This window comes from Mesoplodon bidens, assembly GCF_964165515.1.
Source record: "Mesoplodon bidens genome assembly, chromosome: 13".
In the NCBI taxonomy this organism is placed as follows: domain Eukaryota; kingdom Metazoa; phylum Chordata; class Mammalia; order Artiodactyla; family Ziphiidae; genus Mesoplodon; species Mesoplodon bidens.
The window spans coordinates 40,071,948-40,099,132 of record NC_138169.1 but is presented as its reverse complement, the minus strand read 5'-3'; the positions used below and the strand labels follow the sequence as shown (position 1 = coordinate 40,099,132).

At 47.9% G+C, this 27,185-nt stretch overlaps 1 protein-coding gene across 4 annotated transcripts in view; it reads right to left on the bottom strand.

Annotated features, from left to right (window-relative positions):
* Positions 1-27,185, bottom strand: part of CABLES1 (Cdk5 and Abl enzyme substrate 1) — a 115,823-nt gene that overhangs the window by 50,157 nt on the left and 38,481 nt on the right. For all 4 annotated transcript variants that reach the window (XM_081252067.1, XM_081252068.1, XM_081252070.1 and 1 more), the window contains exons 2-3: positions 17,169-17,240; positions 10,347-10,439 (exon numbers count right to left, since the gene is read on the bottom strand). In XM_081252067.1, coding sequence (XP_081108193.1) covers positions 10,347-10,439; positions 17,169-17,240 — 165 coding nt within the window. The remainder of the gene's footprint in view (positions 1-10,346; positions 10,440-17,168; positions 17,241-27,185) is intronic.

Sequence of the window (27,185 nt, the reverse complement as noted above, 5' to 3'; positions counted from 1 at the left end):
GCTCCCAGGCCCTCTCATCAAGCAGAGAGTCGAAACTGAACCACCAAGGGAAGGTTCTCTCCAACCTCTCAACCTTTTTTTCCTGTGTCTCATTTTATTTCCTGTAAATCAAACTGGTTGAAAAGAAGCAACAAGCATTCCCAGGCCGAGCACTTTTCAGCACAGTACATCGCACAGGAGAAGCACCAAGCACAGTCGCTTATGACTGAAAATAATTTATCTCAAAAGCCTCATGCGGAGTCACAGAAAAAGCCAGCATACCCTCCGTGCTCCTTAAAGAGGTAGAGATAATAACACCGTAATACACCTGCATATGGTGCTGACCCAGTGCCAGCCCCAGCTGGGCCCCCGGGTCTACAGCCCAGGTCCTCCTTCCCCCTGTGGCACCAGGGAAGAAGCAGAGGCCAATCAATGGGGCCGTCATGATTGAGAGCAGCTCTGGGGGCCCCTTCGGTGACAGAACAGGCTGTGCCCAGGAGTCTCAGTGAGGTTTGGGGGTTATTAAGTCTCTTTCAAGTCTATCCACTCGCTGTCCTTCAGGACTGAGGTTTTGCTGACAATTGGTTAGAAACACCGATGATGATACCGATAAAGATGCTTCCCTGCCAGCCTCCTGCTGCTGGGGGGATGGAGGGTTCTAGTCTTTTAATAAAGAACAAAAGTTCTGGGGGGTGGGGGGCGGTTCCCTGGTGGTCTAGTGGTTAGGATTCTGGGCTTTCACTGCTGTGGCCTGGGTTCAATCCCTGGTCGGGGAACTGAGATCCTATAAGCCGCATAGTGCAGACAAAAAGAAAAAAAATAAAAGCTCTGGGAGTAGAAATGCGTGCTTGGGAAGAGACAGATGTTTCAGGGAACCTCACAGAAGATGCCTGACATCTATCGAATCGGATGGAGAGAGAAAAGGCGATGACATATTTCTTCTTTCTAGAAGGCCCGTCCAGAGTTGGTAAACTAGCTGTTTTGTTTTTTGGAACGTGCCACTTCCTCCAACTCATTTTTCAAACTAAACTAAGCTGACAGGTCAGAACTGATGAGATGACAAACGAGGTTGTAATTTAGTTATGACCCATTCGCCCAGTTCCCTCCAAAATTTTCAATATAAAAATGAAAGGCTACAACTTGACTTCAGTTACTGCACTTTTTTTTTTCTTTTTAACCATCTTACTTTACAAAGTAGATAAAAGCTGCGGGAATCTTTTATATTTTTGCTTTTCCTACTGAGTTCACCCTTTAAAGAGACAGCCCTCGAGCTCGATGCTCTGTCCATTATCTCAAATCTTTTTAAGTCTCTTTGAAAACTCCTGTCAAGGGATGAGACAGACCAGTCCACTCATTGCAAAGGGCACTTCTCTGCCTGTTCAGAACGCAGGGATTCTCACGGCAGACCCAGGCGGGGGCACTTCCGGTGCAAGTGGCAGCCATCGCTTGTGCTCAAGGCAGACATTCGAAAACCAGATGACTTCAAAAGGATGCAAAGTAATGCCTGAGGGAGGGTGACGTCCACTTGAAAGCAGAGCTCTTGTCTTCCACTGCTCTCAAAGACAAGCGCCCAGAGGAAAGGTCCTGTCCTAACGGGACCGTGAGGGTCACCGGACATAATGTGTCTTTGGCCGGTGGCTAGTCTTCAGTCTTCACGCTCACCTTCCATTCTGATGACCCAGATCTACCTGGCCAGCAATCAGCTCTCTGTTGGCACTAGCTAGCCTCATAATGGTTGTCATTTTCAAGGGTGTCTCCTCCCCAAGGGCCGAGATCTGTCTTTACTTCCGGTTAACCCAGGAGACTGGGGGGCCGCCGGTGCCCCGTGTGGAGATGCAGATCAGTGTGAATGGTGACTGGCTCTTCTCTACTAACCAAGCGGCAGTTCCCAGTCTCCCACCACCATCCTCAGGATGTTCAATGGCCCCCTCCAGACGCTAAGGCCCTGGACTCCTCTCTGTCATGACAAAGGGTTTGCTTCTACATGTGTGAACAGTTTCTGAAAGATCTCAGGTCATTTCTGAACTTCGTATCAAAATTAATTCGCTTTTAGAAGACAATACACTATACACACACCCCCTCTAATTTTCTATAAGAATAAGGTTACCAAAGAAGACCTATGGGACTTCCTTGGCGGTCCAGTGGTGAAGACTTCGCCTTCCAATGCAAGGGGTGCGGGTTCGATCCCTGGTCGGGGAGCTGAGATCCCACATGCCTCGGGGCCAAAAAACCAAGGCATAGAACAGAGGCAGTATTGTAACAAATTCAATAAAGACTTAAAAAAAAAAAAAAAAGAAGACCTGTGATGCTTGCCCTTGATTTTTGGTTGGCCAGAGTGCTCCTGATCAGAGCCAAGCCAGAGCACGTCAGTCGTCTGCCTAGCACCCTCCATAGCTCCCATCTCACTCAGTGAAAGCGGACATCTTCACGATTCACCCTCCCAGGACTCCTCAGAGTGCATCTCTCCCTCCTCTCTCCCTCTCTTCCACCCACACGGCTTTCCTATGGTTCCCCAGGCACAGCCCTTGCGTTCCGGCCTCAGCACCTCTGCAACTGATGTTCCATCCACCTTGAACGCGCTTCCCCGCTGGGACCACACGGCGCTGGCTCCCTCACCTCCTTCCCACGTCTGCTCAAAGCTCTCTCCATCAGTGGAGTCTTGCCCCAGCATATGCCCTGCCCCCACCCCAGCAGCTTCAGTTTTCCTCCAGAGCACATCTATCCCATCTCTGATGGGACACACTTACTTGTCTATCATCTGCCTCCCTGACTAGCCTGTAACTCCATGAGACAGGATCACGGCTTTATGCACAGATACATCTCATCACTTAAAATAGTCCCAGTGCAGAGCAGAGGTCAGCACCTAGGTGCTGGAAACACTGAACACAGGTTATCACTGCATTCTTCATAGTTAAGGAACTGCTTTATTAGGCGCTGTCTATCCAGATGCACTTGTCTCCTTCCAGAAAAATGGCTATTTACACATAGGCGGTTCAATGAAATGAGGCGAAATGGTTATTCCCATTGGCTATGTGCCATGCCTCCTACCCTCCGTGGGGAGGGGGGCTTGGAAAATCCTAGTCCAACAATGGGGCCGTCCTAATACAAATCCAGTGTCCTAAAACGTGACACTCGTGCAGATCGAAGCTCAACAGATGCGACTAACCCTGACTGGGTGCAAAAGTGATACATTTCTGGGATGCTATCTCCTTCTATCAGGACGAGCTACATTAGCTCACTCTGTAGTGACCTCACATCGTTAGCCCCTATGGAGCACACTGTTTAAAATCTAAATTCCAAGATATTTTTCACATGAACTTCTGAAAAGTCTGTACCCTGTACTGTAATTGATCATCTACCTCTGTTACATTTATCCTCGCTACGTTTAACCTCGGGGAGCTGTTGAAGGACCCGAGCCTTGGTTCTCCGCTATAACACAGTCTGCAGCTCCTCCTGCTTTTGGTCTTCCACGTGGGCCACCACGAGGCCGACTGGCCTTCATGCTGCAGGGGAGATGATGTTCAAGGGCATATACCACGTGCTCTTCCTCGCAAGCTCCCTTCAGGCTGACGAAGCTTGGCTAACACACTTCAGCTGCCTGCAGTTTCTCCAGCTGCACAGTCACCCAGCATCCCTGGGAGATGCCATAATATGGAACCGTCTAATGTTCTGCTGAAATCAGGAAATGTCAGTGTGGAGGTCCTCTAATTTACTAGCCTAGTTGTTCCATCTATAAGGAGATGAAGTTAACATGACCCTTTCTCAGGGAAGTCATGTTGGCTGTGGCCACCTCCATTCTTTTCTAAAAGCACACAAACCATCTGTTTAACAACCCGTTCCAGAGCTCTGCCAGCGATCAGCTCTAGGCTCGCTGGTTTATGACTATTAGGACTTGTCCTCTGCTACCATCTCAGTCTCTTTTTGACTTTTTCTTTTCTTTTTTTGGCTGTGTTGGCTCTTCATGGCTGCACGTGGGCTTCCTATAGTTGTGGCGAGCGGGGGCTACTCTTCATTGTGGTGTGCGGGCTTCTCACTGCGGTGGCTTCTCCTGTGGCGGAGCATGGGCTCTAGGCACACGGGCTTCAGGAGTTGTGGCTCACAGGCTCTAGAGCACAGGCTCATTAATTGTGGCGCACGGGCTTAGTTGCTCCGCGGCATGTGGGATCTTCCTGGACCAGGGCTTGAACCTGTGTCCCCTACATTGGCAGGTGGATTCTTAACCACCGTGCCACCAGGGAAGTCCCTCTTTTTCACTTTTTAAAGGCAATGTGTGCCTGGCATTCAACTCAGCACTTCTTTTATTCTCCCCGGCACTTTAAAGATCATTTGTATTTCTAAATTCTTGCCATTCCCTGATCTAGTCCTGAAGACTGAAACATTCAAAATGTAAGGCCTCTCCGTTCATTTATTCCACAAACACTCGCGGAGGACCTCCTGTGTGCCCGGCACCTTGCTTTGTTCAGTCTACATTTCTTCACAGTTCCACTTGTTAAAGATGCTAATGCTAGCCCAGCAGCTGACATCTGCTCGTTCCTTGTACCATCAACCCCAAGAAGTTTACCATCCCTTTCCTCCCTCTTCTGAATATGGTTTTAAAAGCCCCATGGCTATCACTGGTGTTTTATTTTATTTTATTATGGCAAAATATATGTAATATAAAATATGCCATTTAACCACTTACAGGTGTACGATTTTGTATCATCAAGTACATGCACAATGTTGTGCAATCATCACCACTATCTGTTTCCAAAACTCTTCCACTGCCCCAAACAGAAACTCTGTCCCCCTTCCCCCAGGCCCTGGTAACCTCTAGTCTACTTTCTGCCTCTATGGATTTACCTATTCTGGATATTTTGTATAAATGGAATCATATATTGTGTTTGGCCCTTTGGGTCTGGCTTATTTCCTTTTTTTTATTTTAATAAATTTATTTATTTATTTTTGGCTGCGTTGGGTCTTCATTGCTGTGTGCGGGCTTTCTCTAGTTGTGGCAAGCGGGGGCTACTCTTTGTTGCGATGTGCAGGCTTCTCATTGTGGTGGCTTCTCTTGTTGTGGAGCACCAGCTCTAGGCGTGTGGGCTCGGTGGTTGTGGTACTCAGGCTCGGTAGTTGTGGCTCACGGGCTCCAGAGCGCAGGCTCAGTAGTTGTGGCACACGGGCTTAGTTCCTCTACGGCATGTGGGATCTTCCCGGACCAGGGCTTGAACCTGTGTCCCCTACATTGGCAGGTGGATTCTTAACTACTGCATCACCAGGGAAGTCCCGGGTCTGGCTTATTTCAAACAGCATAATGTTTCTCAGGATTCATACAGACTGTAGCAGGTATCAGTAGTTCATTCTTTTTTACAGCTGAATAATACTCCTCTGTATGTATATACCACTTTTGTTTATCCACAGTCTGTTGATGGACACTTGGCTTGTTTCCACATTTTGGCTATTGTGAACGATAATACCATGAACATTGATGTGAACGTACCTGTTTGAATTCCTCTTTTCAATTTTTTAGGTACACGTGCCAGTGGAATTGCTGGGTCATATGGTAATTTTATGTTTAACTTTTGGAGGAACTGCCAAATTGTTTTCCATAGTGGCTGGACCATTTTACATTCCCACCAGCAACATATGAGCGTTCCAACTCAGAATCTGATGTCTGAATTTGGACTCCACCCCCCACTTTCTAGCCACGTGCTCTAGTTTCCTCCTTTGTAAACTGAAATGATGAGTGTTTTAGTTTCCTATGGCTGCAGTGATAAATTGCGGCAAAGTTAGGGTCTTAAATCAACACAAAATTATCTTACAATTCTGGACATCAGAACTCTGAAATGCATGGGGCTAAAATCAAGCTGTTTGGAGCTGCTTCCCACCGGAGGCTTGAAAGGAGAATCTGTTTTCTCGCCTTCTCCAGCTTTGGGGCTGCCGCAGCCCTTGGCTCATGGCCGCTTCCTCACCTTCAAAGCCAGCAATGGGCAGTTGAGTCCTTCTCACATCACATCACTCCAACACTGACTCTCCTGCCTCCCTCTTCTGCTTTTAAGGACCCTTGTGATTACACCGGGCCCACCCAGACAATCCAGGATAATCCTGCTACTATTTTAAGGGCAGCTGATCAGCAACCTCAACTCCATCTGCACCTTTAAGTCCCCCTTGCCACGTACCTGACATAGCCACAGGTCCTGAGAAGAGGACAGTGACATCTTTGGGGCACATTATTCTGCCCAACACAACAGTAGTAATACCTTCCTTATGAGGTTGTTTCAAGGATTATTTGTATTTTCTAAAGTCTCTCCATCCCTCGAAATACAGGCCTGAAGACTGAACTCATTTAAAAGGTCTCTCCAGGGGGTGGAGAGAGGGGGAGTTGGATGAAGGCAGTCAAAAGGTACACACTTCCAGTTATGAGATAAATAAATACTAGGGATGAAATGTACAACATGATAGATATAATTAACACCGCTGTGTGTTATGTATGAAAGTTGTTAAGAGTGGATCCTGGGAGGTCTCATCACAAGGAAAAAAAACATGTTTTTTCTTTTACTTTGAATCTATATGAGATGATGGATGTTTCCTAAACTTATTGGGGTAACCATTTCATGATGTGTGTAAGCCACATGATTATGTTGTACCCCTTAAACTTATACAGTGCTGTAAGTCACTTATAGCTCAATAAAACTGGAAGAAACATAAAATAGAAGGTCTCTGCCTTAATTTACTCAACAAATACCCATTGAGATGAGTTAATGAAACAAAGCCTATGAAGTACTTAGAGCCTGGTGCCCAAGAAGCTCTCAATAAATGTTACCCATCATCACTTTATGTTACTCTGAATTTTATAATCCCTTTTGGCAATATGGATGCAGCCACAATAATCCACTTCTCAGTCTGAACCTTCTGAGATCTGTCTTCCTAAAACCCAGACAAGCATTGCTTTCTTTTCATAACTATCAAGTCCAACATGGCCTCCCCATCAGCAGCCCGTCTTCGTGTTAAGGCAGAAGTAGACCTAGAGGGTGACAGCTCCCTCACCACCTGCCCCACCTGCTGGGAGATGAAACACCGGCCAGCCAGGGAGGAACCCATCATGCCATCTGGCTCTAACAGTGGAGCTGAAGCTCCCACCACGGAATTTGTAGCCTGTGTTCATGCTCTGTCCTTCTTCGCTCCTCCTGCCCGAGGGTCTGCAGCCCGAGTCCCACACGCTCTCAGCATGGTTCTCTGCTCTTGATCCGACGCAAAGCCTTCTGGCAGGTCCCCAGTGCCAGCCTCATAGAATGCACCGATTCCAGACAGAGGAAGACGGTTCTCACTTCAAGCGGGCTCCATCCTCCATCGGAGCCACACCTGCTATGGAAGAGGCTCACCTCCGCTTCTTGTGCTGTTGGACTTGGTCTAATGTCACAGAATGAAGTGGGTGAGCACGGACCGGCTGGGGCCCCGAGGTTTATTTCTCAGTAGCTATCTTGATATTACGGATCATGAAGTTAACTTGGACTTTTTGTTTTTTCAGTGACACAAGTATTGTCTTTTATTGTATTTGCTTCTCAGTTTTAATATTTTTTCCCCTTTCTATCTCAAAATTTTGCTTAGAACTCTCAGTCAGGTCAGGCTAGAACCTTATAACGGACACTCTACTCATTTCCCACGCTGCGCTCTAGTCCTTGCTGAGACCGGAGCCCAAGTCCCCCTTGACGCCAGTGCCTCTGCCCCATGGTCAGCAGGCTTGGAGGTGGGGGAACCTCAATACCAAGGTCTTCGGGTCCAGAACAGTGAGTGGGCCCTGGGTTCGGCCTGCTGTCCAGGAGGCTGGTCTGTGCTGCCCGGAGGTCACAAGGAGACTCCGGAGCTGGGCAGAGCTGTGAGCAGGCAGAAGTCGGGGCTGGAGTAGGGACAAGCCTGCCCAGCTGGGAGGATGCCTCCCACAGGCCTGGGGGGCTAAGCAGGCCCCCTTTCAGTCTGTCTTCCCCGGCACAGGAAGAGGCGGACGCACTAGTACTCAGGCCACTCTGTTCTCAGTCCAGACCTTTGAAGTGCTTTAGTGAACATCTCCAGGCTTCTCAGTAAAGCCTCTTTCCTCCCAACACGGCAGGCAAACCCGAGTCAAGTGGCTCCCATGTGGGCTGCAGGAAGGCCCCCTTTGGTGTGGTGTGGTGTGTGTACCCCGCACGCCCGAGGTGGGAGCATCAGAGACCCCCAGGCATCGCCCCAGGCCCTCCCTCCCGAGAGCATGTCCAGGCCCCCTGCTACCCACCACCGCAGCTCTGAGCTCATCCCCGTCCCAGGCCACCTCCAGCAGGACGACCTCACGCCTGCTGCCCGGCTGCGGTGGGTCCCCTCCTCCCATTCATCAGCTCCTGACCACAACTTCCTCTGTCACCTCAGAAATCATAGTTTCTTCCTGGTGCCCTCCTGAGTTTTTCTTTCATCTGTCTGAGAACAGTCCATCCCTGCTAATAAATCAACCAGAGGGAGGAAGGAGAGCATCTCTAGGCCTTTCATCTTCTCCGGCACCGAAAAAGCAGTTCTCACCTAGGCAGGTACAACCGGCTGTCACCACTGCCTATATTATATATAGCCTGTGCCGAGAGCTTGCTTTCCTGCCCTAAAGCCCATTTCTTAGATCTCCAGATAAGCTAACAGTCCCTCCTGGTTCCCTCTGAAAATTCCCCAGCAAAACTGCCAGCAACTGCACGCTTTCTGGACTGTTGACATTGTTCCAGGGTCAAGGGTGTGCCGGGGAAGGAGGCTTCGGAATACACTATACACTGGTGATCCCATTGGTCCAAACCTTTTACTAACTGCATCCTCTCACTACAAACCATGCCAGGTGATTGATTATCTGACTTTGTGTCCTCAACAGCATTGAGAAGTGGGGAATACCATTAATTTGGCCCACTTTTTGGTATTGTCATTGATTTTATTTAGGAAGCCGAGGCTTTCTATGTTTATTTTATGGTTCAAGAGATTATGGACAAAAACACCAACATACATAAATGATGAATAATTATACTAAAAATGGCATAAGTAAGGTTTGTATTCACTAAGAGCCACGAAAGAAAAGAAAAACACGGTGGTTAAGTGAATAAGACACAATAATTGTGACAGTGAGAGTCAGGGTGAGAGAAAGAAACTCAGGGTATTCTATTTCACAGATGACAGCTGGGTTCATTTTAACTAAAAGCTCTGTACTTAAAATAGGAATATATACTGAGTTCGTAAAAATTATTTGATGGGAGAGTTCAATTTGGCCATTCTAAAATCGTTGAATAGCTATAAAATTATGTTCTCTGTTCAAGTGAGGTTTAAAAACTTGAAGAAAACAAGTCTTTAAGTACTGTAATTGTTAGGTATTCAGGTTGTGCGGTGTATTTTACACCCAATTATAGTAATGCTGGGCCTTAATCATGCCACGAGTCTAACATTTTAGCAATTTTCATTTGGTATAGATTAGAGAGTATTAGTGGGGCCCATATGAGCTTCTGTAAATCAGGAGGAGATCAAACGAAATGGTCTTGGGGCAGGAACTCTGCTCTGGGATGCGTCTCTAACTATGATCCAGGTCACAGGTTGGTGGAGAAGAGCCACCCCCAGGAGCACAGAGCATCAGGGGACCCCAAGAGGTCTTGGAGCCCTCTTCCCAGCACTGTTGTGAGGCTGCCATGAATGGGCTTCGCCATTCAATTATAAGCAATGCCGGCAACAAGGATTCACATCCACTTGTCACCAGGAAGGTTTGAATACCAAGGTCATATACATTTAACCATAATTTTCATTTAACAGCCCTTTCCTAAAGAGCAACTCTTTGCTGGAGGAACACATGCTCCAGACGTACGTCAGCAGGCCCAGGAATCTGAATCGGCGCCCAGGGAGAATCTGCTGGCAAAGTCGTGATTCTCCCCTCTTAATGAAAATCATCAGAGAGAGAGCCAAACCCGACTTCAGGTGCAGATCTGGCAGGATATTGACTGACCAGAGCACAGAGCCCTGGTGAAAAAAGAAAACAAAACCCCCAAAAAGCAGAAAAAGAAACAACAACAAAAACACCCAAAAAATTCAACTGTTTTCTGTTCAAAATTTCCTAATAAAAATATATTTCAGTACTATTAAAAATTCAGTTTTAGTTAGTCTAAAAAACTAAGCCTTTGGTTGCCATTAGAGAGCAGTATTTTCTATCAACTTCTTTGGATGATTCTGGCAGGAGTGGGGTGGAAATAGTAGTCTGTTAGGGAAGGTTACATGAGATCCTGTTCATCCTAACAGTGGGCTTCACTCTGTGAGGTCTGGCCATTCAAAGGGTCCCCTCTTCCCTTCCCCACTGGACCCGCCCCCTCCTACAGCAGGGAGGATGGGGGCAGCTTTTGTTAGCATGATACCTGCCATTCCTGGTATCGTGTTGCCGCATATTCTTGATAAAATGAATCTTCTTAAAGTTCTTTGGTCTGGGCGAACCTGAGAGAGTACGACATCTGAAAAATAAAGCCATTTCGAAAACACAGTCAGTTGCCCGTGGACAGCTGAGACATCTCCACACAAAGACAGGAAGGAAAGACCAGACTCAAATGGTTTGAGTAACCCCAAGGATAATGAGGACTATATGGCTGGAAGCAAGGAAGCTTTAAAAAAAAAAACCCAACGACAGACAACTTCCTTGATAATACTGATAATAATTTATATGGGTCTCTGAAGAGCCAGCTAATGAAAACTATTGTCCTGAGTTACAATAACATAACCTACACGAATTCCAAAGACATTATTTGTTCCTGTCATCTTAAAAAGAATCCTCCTGTATCAACACAGGTAACGGGAACAGAAAGCTGTAAATTTAAAGAATCCAGAGGGGGGAAAAACACTGGAAAATTCAGTTTAAAAACAACCCCGAATCATTTTTCTTCTGTAGCAGGACTCTGGCTTGAATTACTTGGACTATTTTTTTTTTTTTTTGCGGTATGTGGGCCTCTCACTGTTGTGGCCTCTCCCGTTGCGGAGCACAGGCTCTGGACGTGCAGGCTCAATGGCCACGGCTCACGGGCCCAGCCGCTCTGCGGCATGTGGGATCTTCCCGGACCGGGGCACGAACCCGTGTCCCCTGCATCAGCAGGCGGACTCTCAACCACTGCGCCACCAGGGAAGCCCCTTACCTGGACTATTGCCTCAACATTCAACTTGGCTCTGCCTGGAAGTCGCAGCTTTACTTTGAATGAGAATCAGAGACTGAGACCCAGCTAGTGGCTGTTTTTTTTTTTTTTAAAGATAAATTTTAAATAAATATTTGTTGAACAAATTGACTTGGATTCCAATTAATTTTTCCTAGAATATACAACATGTGTTTGCACTACAGGAATGACAGGACAGACCACAGGCTGAAAAGATCTCATTTGTGTATATTTTTTCAAAGGTACCTGGCAAATTCTAAGATATACAACTGCAATAAGAACTAGGAGAAAAGCAAAATTCCCAGCAACTGAGAAACTGAAGTTTGGTGTTGTATTGAGAAAGGGAGCAATGACTTTTCTAGTTGAGTTTTTGCTACCAAATTTTTTTGTTTACCTTTCTGACCATGGACCCCGAGGGCTGGCTCCTGGCATCAGACGTGGGTGCCTGAGACCTTATGCTTCAGAGAGTGAGTTCCAGAGAAGCAGGGCCTGGCTTCCCAAAACCACACTAAGGTCCAGGCCATCACCCGAGTTCAGTCACTTCTGACCTTTGAGGCTTCAGGTAAGAGAATAACAAGATGACCCAACGAGGAGGTACAGTTGAGGGCAGGTGGGGTGTGTGGGCCCATTGGTGGCAAAGGACTAGGGAATGGGCAGCATTACAGACCTGCCTAGCAGCTTGAACCTTTACTCTCCTCCAAGGGCTCCCCTCAAGGGAAACTGGGGGATAGCCCTGGGCTAGGCTAGGTGTACAGCTCCCAAACCCCCTTACCTGCCCTCAAGTAAGGGTCAGTCTTCCTATAAGCCCTTTCCCAGAGAGTGCTGAAAATTTTTTTTTTCCTTAAGAAACAGCACCTTAAAATGTAATTTAACTCGAAAAATATATATAGTAAAGTGCATGAGTGCAGGTCAAAGCAAAGACATGGTAGCAGGTATCTGGTGGCTTTCATCAGGGAAACGGGGTGCCCTGGGTCTTGGATCTAGAGGAAGGAAGGCCCCCTGCCAGTCATGTCCATTCCACCGGAGCAGGGTTCACAGCACACGGCCATAACCTGAGTGGCCCTCCCAGCATCCACCACAAACTCACTACCAACCCTAGTGACCTATCACTAGTAATATTTCAGACCCCTCCCTGGAGCTGTTGTGAGGATTAAACGTAATGATTTCTACAAGAGCTTCATACAGTGTCAAGTGACACGTTCAAATACAAATATTCACATTCATACATATGTACACACATTCATATACACAGTTCAAGTGTGTATTATTAAAATCTTTAACTACAAAGGGTGCATATTTTGTTACTGTTTGCCTCCTGTATTCTGAAAACCACAGCCCTTATTAAGGGTCCTGAATTCTTCTTTTTGTTGTTGTTTGTTTGTTTGTTTTAAATAAATTTATTTATTTTATTTATTTATTTTTGGCTGTGTTGGGGCTTCGTTGCTGTGCGCGGGCTTTCTCTAGTTGTGGCGAGCAGGGGCTACTCTTTGTTGCGGTGCACGGGCTTCTCATTGTGGTGGCTTCTCTTGTTGCGGAGCACAGGCTCTAGGCACGCGGGCTTCAGTAGTTGTGGCACGTGGGCTCAGTAGTTGTGGCTCGCGGGCTCTAGAGCACAGGCTCAGTAGTTGTGGCGCACGGGCTTAGTTGCTCCACGGCATGTGGGGTCTTCCCGGACCAGGGCTCAAACCCGTTTCCCCTGCATTGGCAGGAGGATTCTTAACCGCTGCACCACCAGGGAAACCCTGAATTCTTGGTTTTAAATAGATTCTTTTAAAGACGTGCAGAGGGACTTCCCTGGTAGCACAGCGGTTAAGAATCTGCCTGCCAATGCAGGGGACACGGGTTCGAGCCCTGGTCCGGGAAGACCCCACATGCCGCGGAGCAACTAAGTCCGTGCGCCACAACTACTGAGCCTGTGCTCTAGAGCCCGCGAGCCACAACTACTGAGCCCACGTGCCACAACTACTGAGCCTGCGTGCCACAACTACTGAAGCCCACGCGCCTAGGGCCCGTGCTCCGCAACGAGAAGCCACTGCAATGAGAAGTCCGCTCGCCGCAGCTAGAGAAAGCCCATGCTCAGCAACGAAGACCCAACACAGCCAAAAATAAATAGTATAAATAAAAATATAAATTTATAAAAAAAAAAAGACGTGCAGAATCCTGCCTGAGGGCATTTTGTAGATGCTTCCTGTGGACCTCAGGAAGGGTTTGAATAGGGAAAAGCACCCACTAATCCCCCTCCCTACTCCAAGCCTCTGAACCCACATTGAGCCTTCTTGGGGTCCAAGAAGATTCAGCCTCACTCAGCCTTCCTGGGGCAGCTCTCTGGAAGCAGACCCAGCACCTCAGACTGCCTCTGTTCTACCTCCAGAATGACTGTTAGAGTCTGAAGGCCACCCAAGGTCCCCAATTGTCTCTCTCACACACAGCAGAAGGTTCTAGAACTATGTAGTCACTGGAGAGAGGAGAATCCTTGAAGGCATAAATGTGTGCTATCATTGGTTGCTGGACCGTTGTTCAGGAGCATCCTCACAGCCTTACCCAGCTTCCCCCCAAAATGCAGAGCTTCCTGGGCCCCCCAGTCTGAGGGCAGTGGGCTAAGAGCTAGACTGTGAGGATACCTTCCTAAGACCCCAAGCTGCTCCCTGCCTCCACAGCTGCAGAATGAGGTGCTGTTACCCTCAGGTTTGGGCACAAAATCTCCCAGCCTTCTGCTGAAACCGGAAGTTGGCAAAAGGGGCACAGGTGGCTTTCGGCACCAGTAATTACTTAATGGCACAGCAGCCCGCACACATCAACTGAGACAGGCTGGAAACTGGGGCAGGTGGTGACGGCTGCCGCATTTGCTGCAGCTGAACTGAGGTTTTTCTGGACACCTAACAGAGACATCCTAGATCCTTATTTCTGGGATACCAGGTAACCACCAGGCAAAGTGGAAAACCCCAGTCTAAAGCCTCTCATTGCAAATGCTCAGTCCTTGGAGTTCAAGGTGGATACAGGAAACTCACCTGTGATGTGCAAGAGAAAGGCAAGACCTTTAAAAAGATAACAGAGGTGCTTTCTTTCGATACCAGCATCCAATTCTAACTGTATATGCTACTGATATAGCCCTTCGATCAGCAAGTTGTTTGTTGTCTTTTGTTTTTTTTAAGCATTCAGCCTCCACCCCCCACCCCCAACCAAGAAACCCTTTAAGAGAATTGTGGCATTAACAACAATTGCCAAGGAAACTGGAAGACTAAGCACTCAGGTTATGGCAGGTTAAGCAAAGAAGGAATTAATTTCGAAGCCACCTGCATTGACGTGTAAAAATACCCATTTAAAACTACACATTTTGGGCTTCCCTGGTGGCGCAGTGGTTGAGAGTCCGCCTGCTAATGCAGGGGACACGGGTACGTGCCCCGGTCCGGGAAGATCCCACATGCCGCGGAGCGGCTGGGCCCGTGAGCCATGGCTGCTGAGCCTGCACGAACGGAGCCTGTGCTCCGCAACGGGAGAGGCCACAACAGTGAGAGGCCCGAGTACCGCAAAAAAAACCCAACAAAAAACCCCCATATATATTAAGTGATGTAAAATTAAATTAGGATAGAATTAAACTGAAAACTAATTTAATGAAAGATTAGCTCTTTCTCGTTTGCACTGGTTATGGGATACACTTCATTATGCAAAAGGTTTTTAATAGATGCCTTGGAGCCGTTTGTTCTAGGTGCTGAGTTTAAAAGCAAGTTGGGCTAATAGCCTTCCGCCCCCGCAGTTCCCAAAACACTTCAGCATCATTACTGGTACATTCATTTCACAGAATCGGGGAGCTGGAAAGGACAGAGATCAGCTGATCTGCCCCTCCTGTTTTACAGGTGGGAAAACCGAGGCCCCAGAGTAGGTAAATGAATTTCCAAAGCCACATAACCAGTTGGTAGAAGAATCAGGCCAAGAATTCAAGTCCCCTGACTCCCAAACTAATGCCCCTTCTGCTATTTTAATTTCTTAGGAACAAGTAAGTTTCTAAGTAAATATCAGAATTTTTTATTGAGGTATAGTTGATTTACAACTCTGTGTTAATTTCTGGTGTACAGTAAAGTGAGTCAGTTACATATGTATACATAAATATATATATATATATCTTTTTCCATTATGGTTTATTACAGAATATTGAATACAGTTCCCTGTGCTATACAATAGGACCTTGTTGTTTATTTTGTAATAGTAGTTTGTATCTGCTAATCCCAAACTCCTAATTTATGCTCCCCCCCGCACCTTTCCCTTTGGTAACCATAAATTTGTTTTGTATGTCTGTGAGTTTGCTTCTGCAGTAAATATCAGAAATTTTTCAATTAAAAAAAAAGTCCATTAGGGAAAATAAGGACTTCTTAAACTGCCAACTCCCTTGGTTTCAGACTTACTTTTTAAACTTTATATGTACACAAGATTTGTTGAAAATGAAGTATAGCATTCTGTAGGTAAGGGTGGGATGAAGTTACAGTTAGGGCAGATAAGCCATTTTTACTCTGCCCATTTCTGCTATCACAGGACTGAGGGGTAGAGGTCCAGCCTGGGCAGATTCTGAAAGGAGGGTACAAGGGTGATGGGGCCCATGACCAGGAACACAGCACCCAGCTCCTTCTCCAGCCCCCCTTTACCACCTGGAATCCCCGAGGTGATATTTTAGAGCCTGTGACTTTTTTTTAACCTGGTTTCCTTGGTCACAGCTACCACGTTGCTCGAACGACCACGGCTCCTTGCATCCTCTCCAAACTCCAGGGCCTTTGTAGCTCTGTTCATTGATTGGCATCAACTGTACTCAAATGCCAAAGCCACTCGGTGCCACCGGAGAACGTTTCTCCCCGACGCTCGCTGATTACTTTGGGCCACTTAATAGAGACTGACAGAAGAACACTTGTACCCAGGCCACGTGGATCACACAGCCACACACCATCAGCCTAAGATGGTCCCAGAGGCTATGTGTGTTTTCAAAAAGACTTCAAAAGTGGAAATCGGACTGTCTGGCCCTGACTTTCTCTTTGGAATGATGTCGGTGATGAGATTCACAGTCACTGATGCTTCCAATCAGATCCCAGGCCTGGCCTGTCTATGCTCCACCTTTTATCCAGGTGGTCTGTGGACAAGACCCGTGACCTGGGGGTGAAGCTCCAGGCAGGGAAGGAGCTGGCTCCAGGGGGAGATGCTTACCTCCACCTCAGCATCCTCCCAGGCTCAAAGGGAGGAGCCGGGGACTCCCAATCCCTGGCCAGCAGCCAAAGCATGCATGAAGGGTGCAGATGCGGGTTCCCGTAGGAGCTGGTGCGAGGGCATGAGAGCACACACCCTCCCTTGGCTCGGCCCCATCTGCAGCCTGCCACGCATCCCCTGTAAAGCCACAGCGTCCCACAGGGGCCCGTCTTGCCTCAGCTCCTCCTGCACAGCCAGCTCAGCTGGGGCTGCGGTGAGGGCTGCAGGGGACGCAGTGTGTGTCTCCTGAACTCCAGGAGGGCCAGGTGGACCGAGGCGCAGATTAGAGGAAGGAGAGCTGCCAGTCAGAGGCCCGCCACAGCTCAGCAACTGATGTCACCCAAAAAAAGATGCTTTGAAAGCACTTTTCTAATCCGGAGGGAGAAATGGAATGCTTTCAGCCCCAAGGGAGCACTCACAGCTGACCTACCTGAGTTTCCCAGCACCTGGCTCTGGAGGAACATCGTGGCACCTGCTATTGAAGTCGGGGACTGTGATTACTGTGTCACCGCGCCTGGGAAAGCCGGGGCAAGTGACGCGCTCTTCTTCATCAAGCAGCAATTTTCAAGAGGAACGGGTAACCGCACCTGAATTCACATGCAAACTGGGCTATTCTGATACATAATTGGGATTTCATAGTGTTCTAGTTCTAATGTTCCAAAGGGCTGGGGCTTCCAAACAGAGTCTGGGGATCCGATTGTCATTTTTAGAATTTAATTCTGTAGATCAAAAACTAAAAAAAAAAAATTCAAACTTTGGCCGCCACCTTGTATTACAGGCCATTCACACACACATAAATGCAACCCGAAAACTTACCTCCGTAGAGGAGCGTTCTCCTCAATATCTTCCAGGGTCTCCAAGGACGATCTCTGGGAGATGAGGCGACGTCTGCAGAGAGAGGGAAAAAAAAACCTAGGAGTTAAAACTGCATTGTGAAATGGATCAGGCATTTCTATAAAGCTAAAACTGTTCTAAAAAAATAAAGTCCACTAAGGAAAAAATCAGGCAAAAGGTGTTTTAAGAGGCTGCCATATTCCCAGCCTGTACCCTGAATGCCAAGCCCATCTTGCCTTGCTGAATCCTGAGCTTTCTCCCTGGTGGTAGGGCTGCTTTTTGGTGATTAGGGAAGTGATGGATACTTTTTATGCCGCCTAAAACCAAAAAAAGACAAGGTGCCTCTGATAGTGTATAAATTTGGTACTGTGTGCACTTTTTCTAAAGCATTAGATAGTACTGTTAAGTATTCAGATATCAGTGGTCTGAACCAGCTTTAGCTGATAAATATTAAATATTAAAACCGTACTAAATAAAATCTCAAAATCATTAGGAGGCAAGAAAAAACGTATGGTCTCTGGGCCATAATTTCGAAAGCAACTAGAAACAAGGCAGACATTATTCCCCTGGGAGAATTTCTCTGAGACCAGTGAGAATATATATCAGGGCGTGATTAGGCAAAACACAAACTCTTTCCCTCTGCTAAAGAAGTGCAAACCACCTGCCCAAACCTCCTCAATCTAGTTTCTTTTGTCAGACTGAAATAAGAATGGGTCCTAGTTAATTGAGAATATCTGGTACAGGGACCAGGCGGGATGGTGGTTGGTAATATTACAGCAAATCCGTTTGAACAAGGGCCATCACTTCATAGTAAATGATTTGGCTGAAGGGTGGTGTGGACAGAAAAATATCTGATTGGGTCTTTACCTTGGAAAACAATGGGACTAAAATTAGAAGACTATGTCTATTTTGTGTTCATCTGATAACATTTAGGTTAAGAACATGCAATTATAACCATGTTCTAATTTGTTCTAAAGAATAAAAAAATGAAACAGATGTTTTTTGCTTTGTTCTGTGTGTACTTTTTCTGACCAACCACACTGATACCTTTTTGCTTCGTGTTTTATTTTTAATAAGACAATCAGAAGGGTCATTTTTGCAAACCATTCGAGGGCTTCATCAATTTTCTGAGAGCCTGTCTTCATGTTTTGACAGTCAAATCCTTTCTAAAACACTCAGCACACACCTCCCTGCTTCTCTCTCCAATGAGCCTCGTTTGTCCACATGTGAGAACCAGGAGCTCTCCAACATCACCTTCACTGTCTTCATGACACACGGACCTTCTGCAAGATCTGCAGTTTACTCTGTAATTAACTTACGCTAAGCTTCCATTTCTGTAATATGGTATTGTTAGACTTCCAGCAGTCAGTCAGACCAGGGAGACACTGGTCTTACCTGAGTGGGTGGGGAACTGATTTTATAGGTGGGGATTTGAGAGGTGGCCAATTCATGAGGGAGTAGGACTCGCCTGTGTGCAGCCCCCTAAGTCCAGGGACTCGGCATGCCAGGACCCCTGTGACAACACCTGGCGGCTGTGGCTTTGAAGGAAGTGTCCAGGCCATCGTGAGGCACAGCCCCTCTAGGTGCCAGGTCTGGCTGGGACGGAGTCCCAGGCTGGGACGGGGACAAACCCCCAGTTAGTCACACTCCCACCCAGTGTAGCTCTCAGGGATAGGTGTCCCCATGCTTCCCATCCAAGGGACGGTATGATGGTATGATGCTACATGTGTGCTGGGTCAGACAGTCTCAGATTTCAGTCCTGGAGTGTGGAGGCTCTGGGACCTTAGAAAACTCCTTAATCCTTGCCTTGAGCCTCAGTTTCCTCACCTATGACACGGGGAAATGAGAGTAAGTATGAAACAAAGCGACATGAAGTCCTTGGCACAGGACAGTTAATGACCAGGAGCTCCTGGGATTTTCAGATATTTTTTTTTTTTGCGGTACACAGGTCTCTCACCGTTGTGGCCTCTCCCATTGCAGAGCACAGGCTCCGGACGCGCAGGCTCAGCAGCCATGGCTCACGGGCCCAGCCGCTCCGTGGCATGTGGGATCTTCCCGGACCGGGGCACGAACCCGTGTCCCCTGCATCGGCAGGCGGACTCTCAACCACTGCGCCACCAGGGAAGCTCACTCCTGGGATTTTGATTGTTACTCCAGTTTCCTCCACTGGGGCTGCAGCCTGACCTGATGCCCTCCCCGCTCAAATGACTGGGGTCAGCCTGGCTGTCCCAGCTCTGGCCGCTCCTCCAACCCCTGCCAGTGGCAAGGTCACTCCCAAATGCCTTGTGCCCGAGCCAACCTGTGACACGTGCTCCTTCCACCCCTACACCCCCTTCGAAGCAGAACTAACTTGGTGTCACCTTCGCTGAGGCACTGGCCACCTATAAAATGAGAGCCCCAGGCCTCCATGCACTGTTCTTACCTAATACCAATGTCTCCTCTGCAGCTGTGATTAAAATGACATTTACTCTGTTTATCGTGGATAATGTTCTGAGTTTCGTTCTTCATTTTTTTTCTTTTTTTGGCTGCACCATGCAGCATGTGGGATCTTAATTCCCCGACCAGGGATCAAACCCTCACCCCCTGCAGTGGAAGCACGAGTCTTAACCACTGGACTGTCAGGGAAGTCCCTCTTCTGAGTTGTTAAATCAAAAGTGAAATATTAATTTAAGTATGCACCCCTAAATTGTCATTAGACATAACATAGTCACAGGCAGAAATAAATGTATGGGTTTCAGATCCTGAAAATCCCAACAAATTCTGTCAAACTTTGAGCCTTCCTCTGCAGGCAAATGCAGAGGCACCTGTCCCCTCTGCATTTTCAGGTGACAGGTAAACAGACATTTAACATTTGGCTCAATCTGCACCCGAGGTGACTGCAGCAATTGTGCATCTTCAAGCTCTCCCTTCCTTCAATTATCGTATCAGAGGTCCCCTGGGAAGCTCTGTGGTTGGCTCCTTGGGCAGTGAAGATACAACCAAGGCCGCAGCAAAGGCCAGGCAGGTGCATCCTTTTCTGCCCACCCACCCGACCAAGCCTGGCCTGCTGGGACCACAAAGCTGATCCCGGCTTAACTCTTGTCCTCAAGGAGCTCATATTCAAGGGGGAATCCGTGGGACCACCAGCAGGGAATTCCATTAACAACCCTTCAAGCTCCTCTGGCATTTGAGGTTGTCTCCCTTTCCCACCCCAAGAAGAGCATGGCCAGCCCTCCAGCTGAAAATGTGGCCATATGAACCCACAGAGGACACATGAGGCACTGCCAGGCGCCCTGGGGCCCACAGGCTCCCGTCCAACATTCAAACCAGGGGGTTCACCCTAGAAAACTAGGTCAATTCATAAAAGCACACAATCTGATTCCCCCATCTAAAACCCACATCCGGCAATTCCTATGCTGGAAAAGACAGATGCTATTTGGAAAATAATCAAATTAGAATACACCTTTCTATATATTTATAAGGATTTGTTTTCTAAAAGCCAGTACATCTGATATTCTCTTCATGAGTTGAACAGGTATAGATTCTCTCCCTGTCACACACACAGAGGCACTTAAGGTCTGGATTCCTTAGAGGGAAAAAAATTCAAAACCCAAATGCCCATCTGTTCCTTTAAATTCAGCAGACGTGCGCTTCCCTTCTTCATGAACAGAACTAAGCAATATATTCTTTGAGATGCACATATAGAGCTTGGAAAGAACTACCACGGATCGTTGTAAAGACACTGTCACATGGTGCCAGAAAAGCGAAGATGCGATGCCTGCTCTTCCTGCACGAGGGCCTGCCCTGTGGTGGTAGCTCATCTCTGCCCCTGCCACCTGCTAAATCCTTCCAAGCTGTGTAGTAACCTTTCCCCTTGCCCTCTATCTTCAGAAAGCCCACAGTGGAAGGGAAGGCTAAGGGCTTGTGGCCCACCTTCACCAGGCACTTTTCACCCTGTAATCTGCCTCATAAACCAAGTCCATTACTGTGCAGACTCCTTACCATTGGGCACAGTTAACAAGCAGAGGTCTTTGAATATTTTAATGACTGATGAGGAATACTTAGCCTTGGGCCAAAACAGCATGCCCCTTTCTGAACCAAGAAGACATTCAGTGAGAGCCCAAGCGTTATACGTCGAAATCACTAAACGAAAGATTGAGTCCTCAGAATTCAGGGTTCCCCATCTTGTCTGACAATTATAATTTGGGCCCTTCCACACTGGCCACCAACACTTCTGAGGCCGATGGGGTTCACATTCAACACTCATGTGTAAGTCAGCCTCCCTAAAGCACCCAGACTCATTTTAGAATACTACCCTTTGAATGTTGGATTCTGCCTAGGCAAGGAAATTCTAATCCATGACAAGGTTGCCTATCTGGATATCCCTACTTGGACCAAATTAATCCACTTTTCATTAGGGCTAATGGTTGATTGTGGTGTACACCAGAGTGGACTCTGGGCTCACTAATGTCCCTGCTGACCAGTGAGGCTGGGGCAGGGTCATCCTAGCTCCAGCTGGGCCCAGGGTTTAGGACGGTGATTTAGGACCAAGCTGGGATAAAGAAGGTGACCCCCAGCCTCAGCATTGGTGTCAAACAAGTAGGTAGAGTTGGATCAATGCTCTCCACCCAGGGAACATTAATAATCTCTGGGGGAAAAACACAAGCTTTGGGAGCAAGAAGGGACCCTGACCATCTGGGCCAACCATTGCTACCCTCACAAAAAGGCAATTTAGCTGTGTGGTTCCCCCCACGTATGGAGTCCCCTTCCTGGCTGTCAGGCCGCTGGAGGGCAGGGTTACCTCTTCACAGACGTGAGGGAATGAGGGCCTCACGGATTCCTCAGTTACATAAGGGATGGGCCACCTGAGGTCATAATTACTTCAGATTTGTTCCAACAGTTATTATGACCAAAAAAAACCCCAAACAAACAAAACCTCCAACCATAAAAATAACTTATTCTTATAGCCACAAGACACCCACAGACTTGTTTTTTTTTTTTTTTTTTTGCAGTATGTGGGCCTCTCACTGTTGTGGCCTCTCCCTCTGCAGAGCACAGGCTCTGGACACGCAGGCTCAGCGGCCATGGCTCACGGGCCCAGCCACTCCGCGGCACGTGGGATCTTCCCGGACCGGGGCACAAACCCGTGTCCCCTGCATGGGCAGGCAGACTCTCAACCACTGCGCCACCAGGGAAGCCCCCAGACTTGTAATTTATTTGCTGTGTTACTTGGGTCCTGCTCCCACTGACCACATCACCTCCCTCCCCCAGACAAAACTGACCACTCCAGCCAGTGAGCAGCAGGCTCTCCTCACCTGCATAGCCCCAGGGATGGAAGATGCTCAGTAAACAGCAGGGACTCGATCAGGGCCGGCTGAATAAACTAATGAAGTCCACCATCTGCCGGTGGCTGTTTGGGATTTTCCCAGAGAGCACCAGACCTTCCACTCAATGCTTTTCTATACACAATTACTGGCTCTTCTCTATTCAATACACAAGGTCCCAATCTGATCACCAGGAGCCCAGAAATCATCCTCAGAAAGCTTCCCATTGTCTCACTATAGCGAGAAGAAGAGGGAGGCAGAAGACCCTCATCCTGCAGGGCTGGGGTGACTGGGTGGGCAGAAGGGCCAGGGTCCCCAGCACAGCCCAGCAGTTCACAGGCAGAAGGCATGATCCGTTTAAAATGGATTTCTTCTGTTTGAGTTTATTAAACATTCATCTTACCAAATGGATTTTTCCCCCTGCTTTTGTGACTATAAGAGTACTATGTTTCACTGTTTAAAAAACAATTCAAATCAGGAAACGTATAAAGTAGAAACTGAGGAAATGACCTGCAAACCCCAGGGCCCAAAGAGCACCTTCTAAGAGTTTAGTGTATGTCCTTTTAGACTTGTTCCTATTTCCACCTCAACTTATAAATGTGCGTGTGTGTGTGTGTGTGTGTGTGTGTGTGTGTCTGTGATTGAAACTATGAAAAAGACAAGAAGGGTTTGCTTTTTTAAAACCAAAGGCAACAAGGAAGAGCAGCCCGCCATGGGGTGAAGCTGGAAGCTGGCTCCACTGTTGGTGACATGTGCAGTGTCTGAGCAAGATATAAGGATGGGATCTCAGAGAGACCGCAGCCAAGAGAGAATCTGGGGTCCTTCCCAGGCTGGGAAGCAGCCCCCGGGGCTGGGTGCCCTGTTCTCTGGCTCTGGACCAGCAAGTGAGAAGCAGTGAGCACAGAGGGGCTGTGCTTGATTGCTTGCAACACCAGCTACGGAGAAGGGGATCGAGGACCCCCAGTAGGATTAGGGCTCCAAGCTCACCACTGAGGCTTGGTCCTGGTGCCCGCAGGTCCAGCAGCCTTCCCCACGCTGAGGTGCAGATGCGGGAATGGTGGCCCGAGACCTTTCTGGGGGCTGGAGGACTATCTCACTACCTCAGGTAAAAGAGGTACTGCAGGCAAGGAATCAGGGCTGGACAGCAAGCAGTCCCACTTCAACCTAGAGACCACGGGAGTCTTCATCTCTCAGCCTCCTTTTCTGACTCAGAGTCAAGTCACAAAGCTTCCAAGGTCCCAATCAGGGCCCAGCAAGAAAAGGTGTGAGGGTCACTAACCTAGACAGCAGAGCTGGCCTTTTTAGCAGTTAGGAAATCCCTTTGCAAAATGTCATAAGATCCCATCCCCTGGTTCGTATATCTCATGTACGAGAGGAAGCTCACTACTTCAAGAAGCCCTAAAGAGAAGAACCACTATGTATCTAAGAATTGTACTTTCATTGATACAGCTTTTGTGAAAATTCTCGTTTTCAAATACCAGGCTTCAAAGTCAAATGGTAACATCCCTCCCCACTGTTCTTTCCTTCATTTCTCTAACGTAGCTTCAAGGTGTTGAGGTCACAGCACCAGGAGCTTGATCTCCAGATTCAGCAACTAAGTTGTGATAACTCTGGTCATGATTTGGCAAATTTTAAAGCCAGGATTCCAGATGCTCCTGTAGCAGAAGTCAAATCAGACTGTGCTCCTTGAAGAAGCAAACTGTTTTGCACCAATACATATGTGATCACAGATGAGAAAGAAAAGCCAGCTGTCCCCTCTCAACAGAAGCTACAGTCTGAAAGCAAAAACGGTCTTGGCTTCAGCCTGAAGGCATGTTTGTTAGATGCATGCTCAGTTCTGCTTTCCACGATCTAAAGCTTCATCCAGCAGCAAAGGTGCTGAAACTGAGTGAGGCCCTACCTTGCTCACCTGGCAACGGCTGGTTGATAGACTGTGGAAGAAATCCCAGAGGAGAGCTGTGGAATCTGACACAGCAGTGGCGCACTGGCTGGGCCAGGCCACCAGGCTGGGGTGACTGCAGAGCACCCTGCCTGGACCCGTCAGGTCCTGCAATGCCACCGAGCAAAGAGCACACGGCTGATTTGCTTGTGCAGGGAAAAAACCCTCTCCCCGTGGCAGCATATGTGTCTAAAGGCAGATCCATATGCAGAATACGGATGGACACAATTCACACCCCCCCAGCGGTCATGGAATTTTCCTTGTAGAGGAAGGAAAATAGTTCATCTTTAAGAAAAGAATGGCTGCGTGGATCAAGAAACAGACAAAATGCTAGGAAACTGATTTTGAATCTGGCTATATTTTAGAGTCTCTAGCTGATAATCAGGCACAGAATCAAACTGAAGTCAATACACCAAGAATTGCCAATCAGCTTGTTGAAATAAGATCTGTTTCTACATTAAAAAATATTCAGCCATTTATTTCCTATTTTTGCAAACATTTATTTATTAATGATATATCAAGTATCAAGCAGCAAGCTGGATGCAGAAATACAGCAGTGAAAAAGGTAAACACTATCCCTCCCTCATGGAATTTAAATTTATGGTCAGGAAGACAGACACTAAACAAGTAACATAATTCTAGTTGTGAAAGAGATTAACACAAGGGAGGAAGAAAACAAACTACCTATAATACTGTGGGGCTACTAGCAGGATACATTTCAGTTATTTGTAAAGATACTGAGTTCTTGTTTCTGCATGTGTGGCAAGAACTTCCCTGGTGGCACAGTGGTTAAAGAATCCGCCTGCCAATGCAGGGGACACAGGTTCGACCCCTGGTCCGGGAAGATCCCACATGCCACGCAGCAACTAAGCCAATGGGCCACAACTACTGAGCCTGCGCTCTAGAGCCCGCAAGCTACAACTACTGAGCCCGTGTGCTACAACTACTGAAGCTCACGCAGCTAGAGCCTGTGGTCCGCAACAAGAGAAACCACCGCAATGAGAAGCCCGCGCACCACAATGAAGAGTAGCCCTGGCTCGCCACAACTAGAGAAAGCCCATGCACATCAACAAAGACCCAATGCAGCCAAAAATAAATAAGCAAACAAATAAATAAATAAAATTTAAAAAGAAAGAATGCAACTCAAAATGTTTACAAAGAATACAGAGACACTCGGCTTGCCTGACGCTACGTTTGTTTCGAGGTTCTCATCAGACTCACCAAATCCTGTAAAACCAAGGTGTGAGGTCATCTTAGCATTTAGGGCTGTGCAGAGACAGACTTGTTGGCAGGATTTAATGACTAGCCAGGTTTTCACTCCTCAGATTCCCCACTCCACCCTGCCCACTGTGCCCTGCTGATCTTACAAAACACCCTTTCCATCATGTCATTCCCTAATTTGAGGATCCACAATGATTCCCTCCGGGAACAAGTTCAAACTCCTCTGACAAAGGGACTAGATGGGGAGATCAGAAGACAGCAGACACAGCACACAGGGCCATCCCGGAGGCACCTCCCAGTCTCCTGGGGCATCCCAGGAAATAGAGGGGCCATGCCAGAGCCACGAGTTGACAGTGCCACATTCTAATTCCCCCTCAGCCTCATCCCGGAGGGAAGGGCCTGGCCCTGCAGCTGGAGGGAGCAAGTTGGGCCAAATGTGCAGAAGAAGAGAAACCAAGAGCAGGTAGATTGGTTGAAAAAAAAACAATCAGGACCCAGAAAGGTTTTGGGTTTGTGTGGCCGATGAGATAAAACGACATTACCTTTACAATAGAACATTCTGGATAGCCATGGGGGTGACAAGTGGGGCCCAGACCAGGGCAGGGTGAGGGTGGAAAGGAGACATGAGCAATGGAAAACCACTCAAAATTAAAGAATCGCCTTCATCCTGGAGACGAAAGAGCCCTGTGGATCAAACAGAACCAGTCCAAGGAGTTTGGGGCCAACTCACGTATGTTCTGGGTGGGCCCCAGAATCAAAGGAATCAAATCCAGGTGTTTCTGTGAAAAGAGTGCCCTGAGCCAGGTGAAGGAGGGCGGCTGGGAACCCAGCACCTGGACCCAGAGTTTAAGGCCAGGACAGACCAGGTGTGGAGTGTGTGGGGGTAGGGGAGGGCACGAGTGAGCTTGAAGGAGAGCCAAGATTTCACTGGGAGAGGACCTCCTGGGGAAGAAGCAGCTGGACTAGCCCCGGAGGCTCAGGGTAAACTCAGGAGGGACCTGAAGAGGGGCATGCATGCCTCATGGGAGTTGAACAGGATGCAACACCAGGCTTTGCAAGACATAGAGGAATTCCCTGAAGCAAAGTCCGGGAAGGAGCCCAGTAGGAGCTGGGAGACAGACAGGCCCCTATCAGATGGCTGAGGTCAGTTCCAGGAGGAGCTGGCGAGACCCCAAAGGCCAAATGAACACGCAGATGGGTGGGCTGGGGCCTGGCACCACAGTGAGATGGAACAAACACGTGCACCCATAAGCGTGTGTGCACTTGCGTGTGCATTTACACAGTGTTTCCTTCTGAATGAGAACAACGGAGGTGCAGGGACACCTGCAGGGCACATGTGGGGAAGCAAGGTGCAGGCACAGTTGGCTGGAGATGCTTCCTTAGACGGAGGCTGATTGCAATGGGTTCTGAGCCTTCCAAAGACCCACAAGCATCTGAGTCGTGTCAGATGGACCCTCGGCCTCCACTCATCTCCAGCCTCTTCAGGAAGAGTGGGTCACCCTGGACCCTCTTCTCTGTACTCAGGACGGGGCCTTC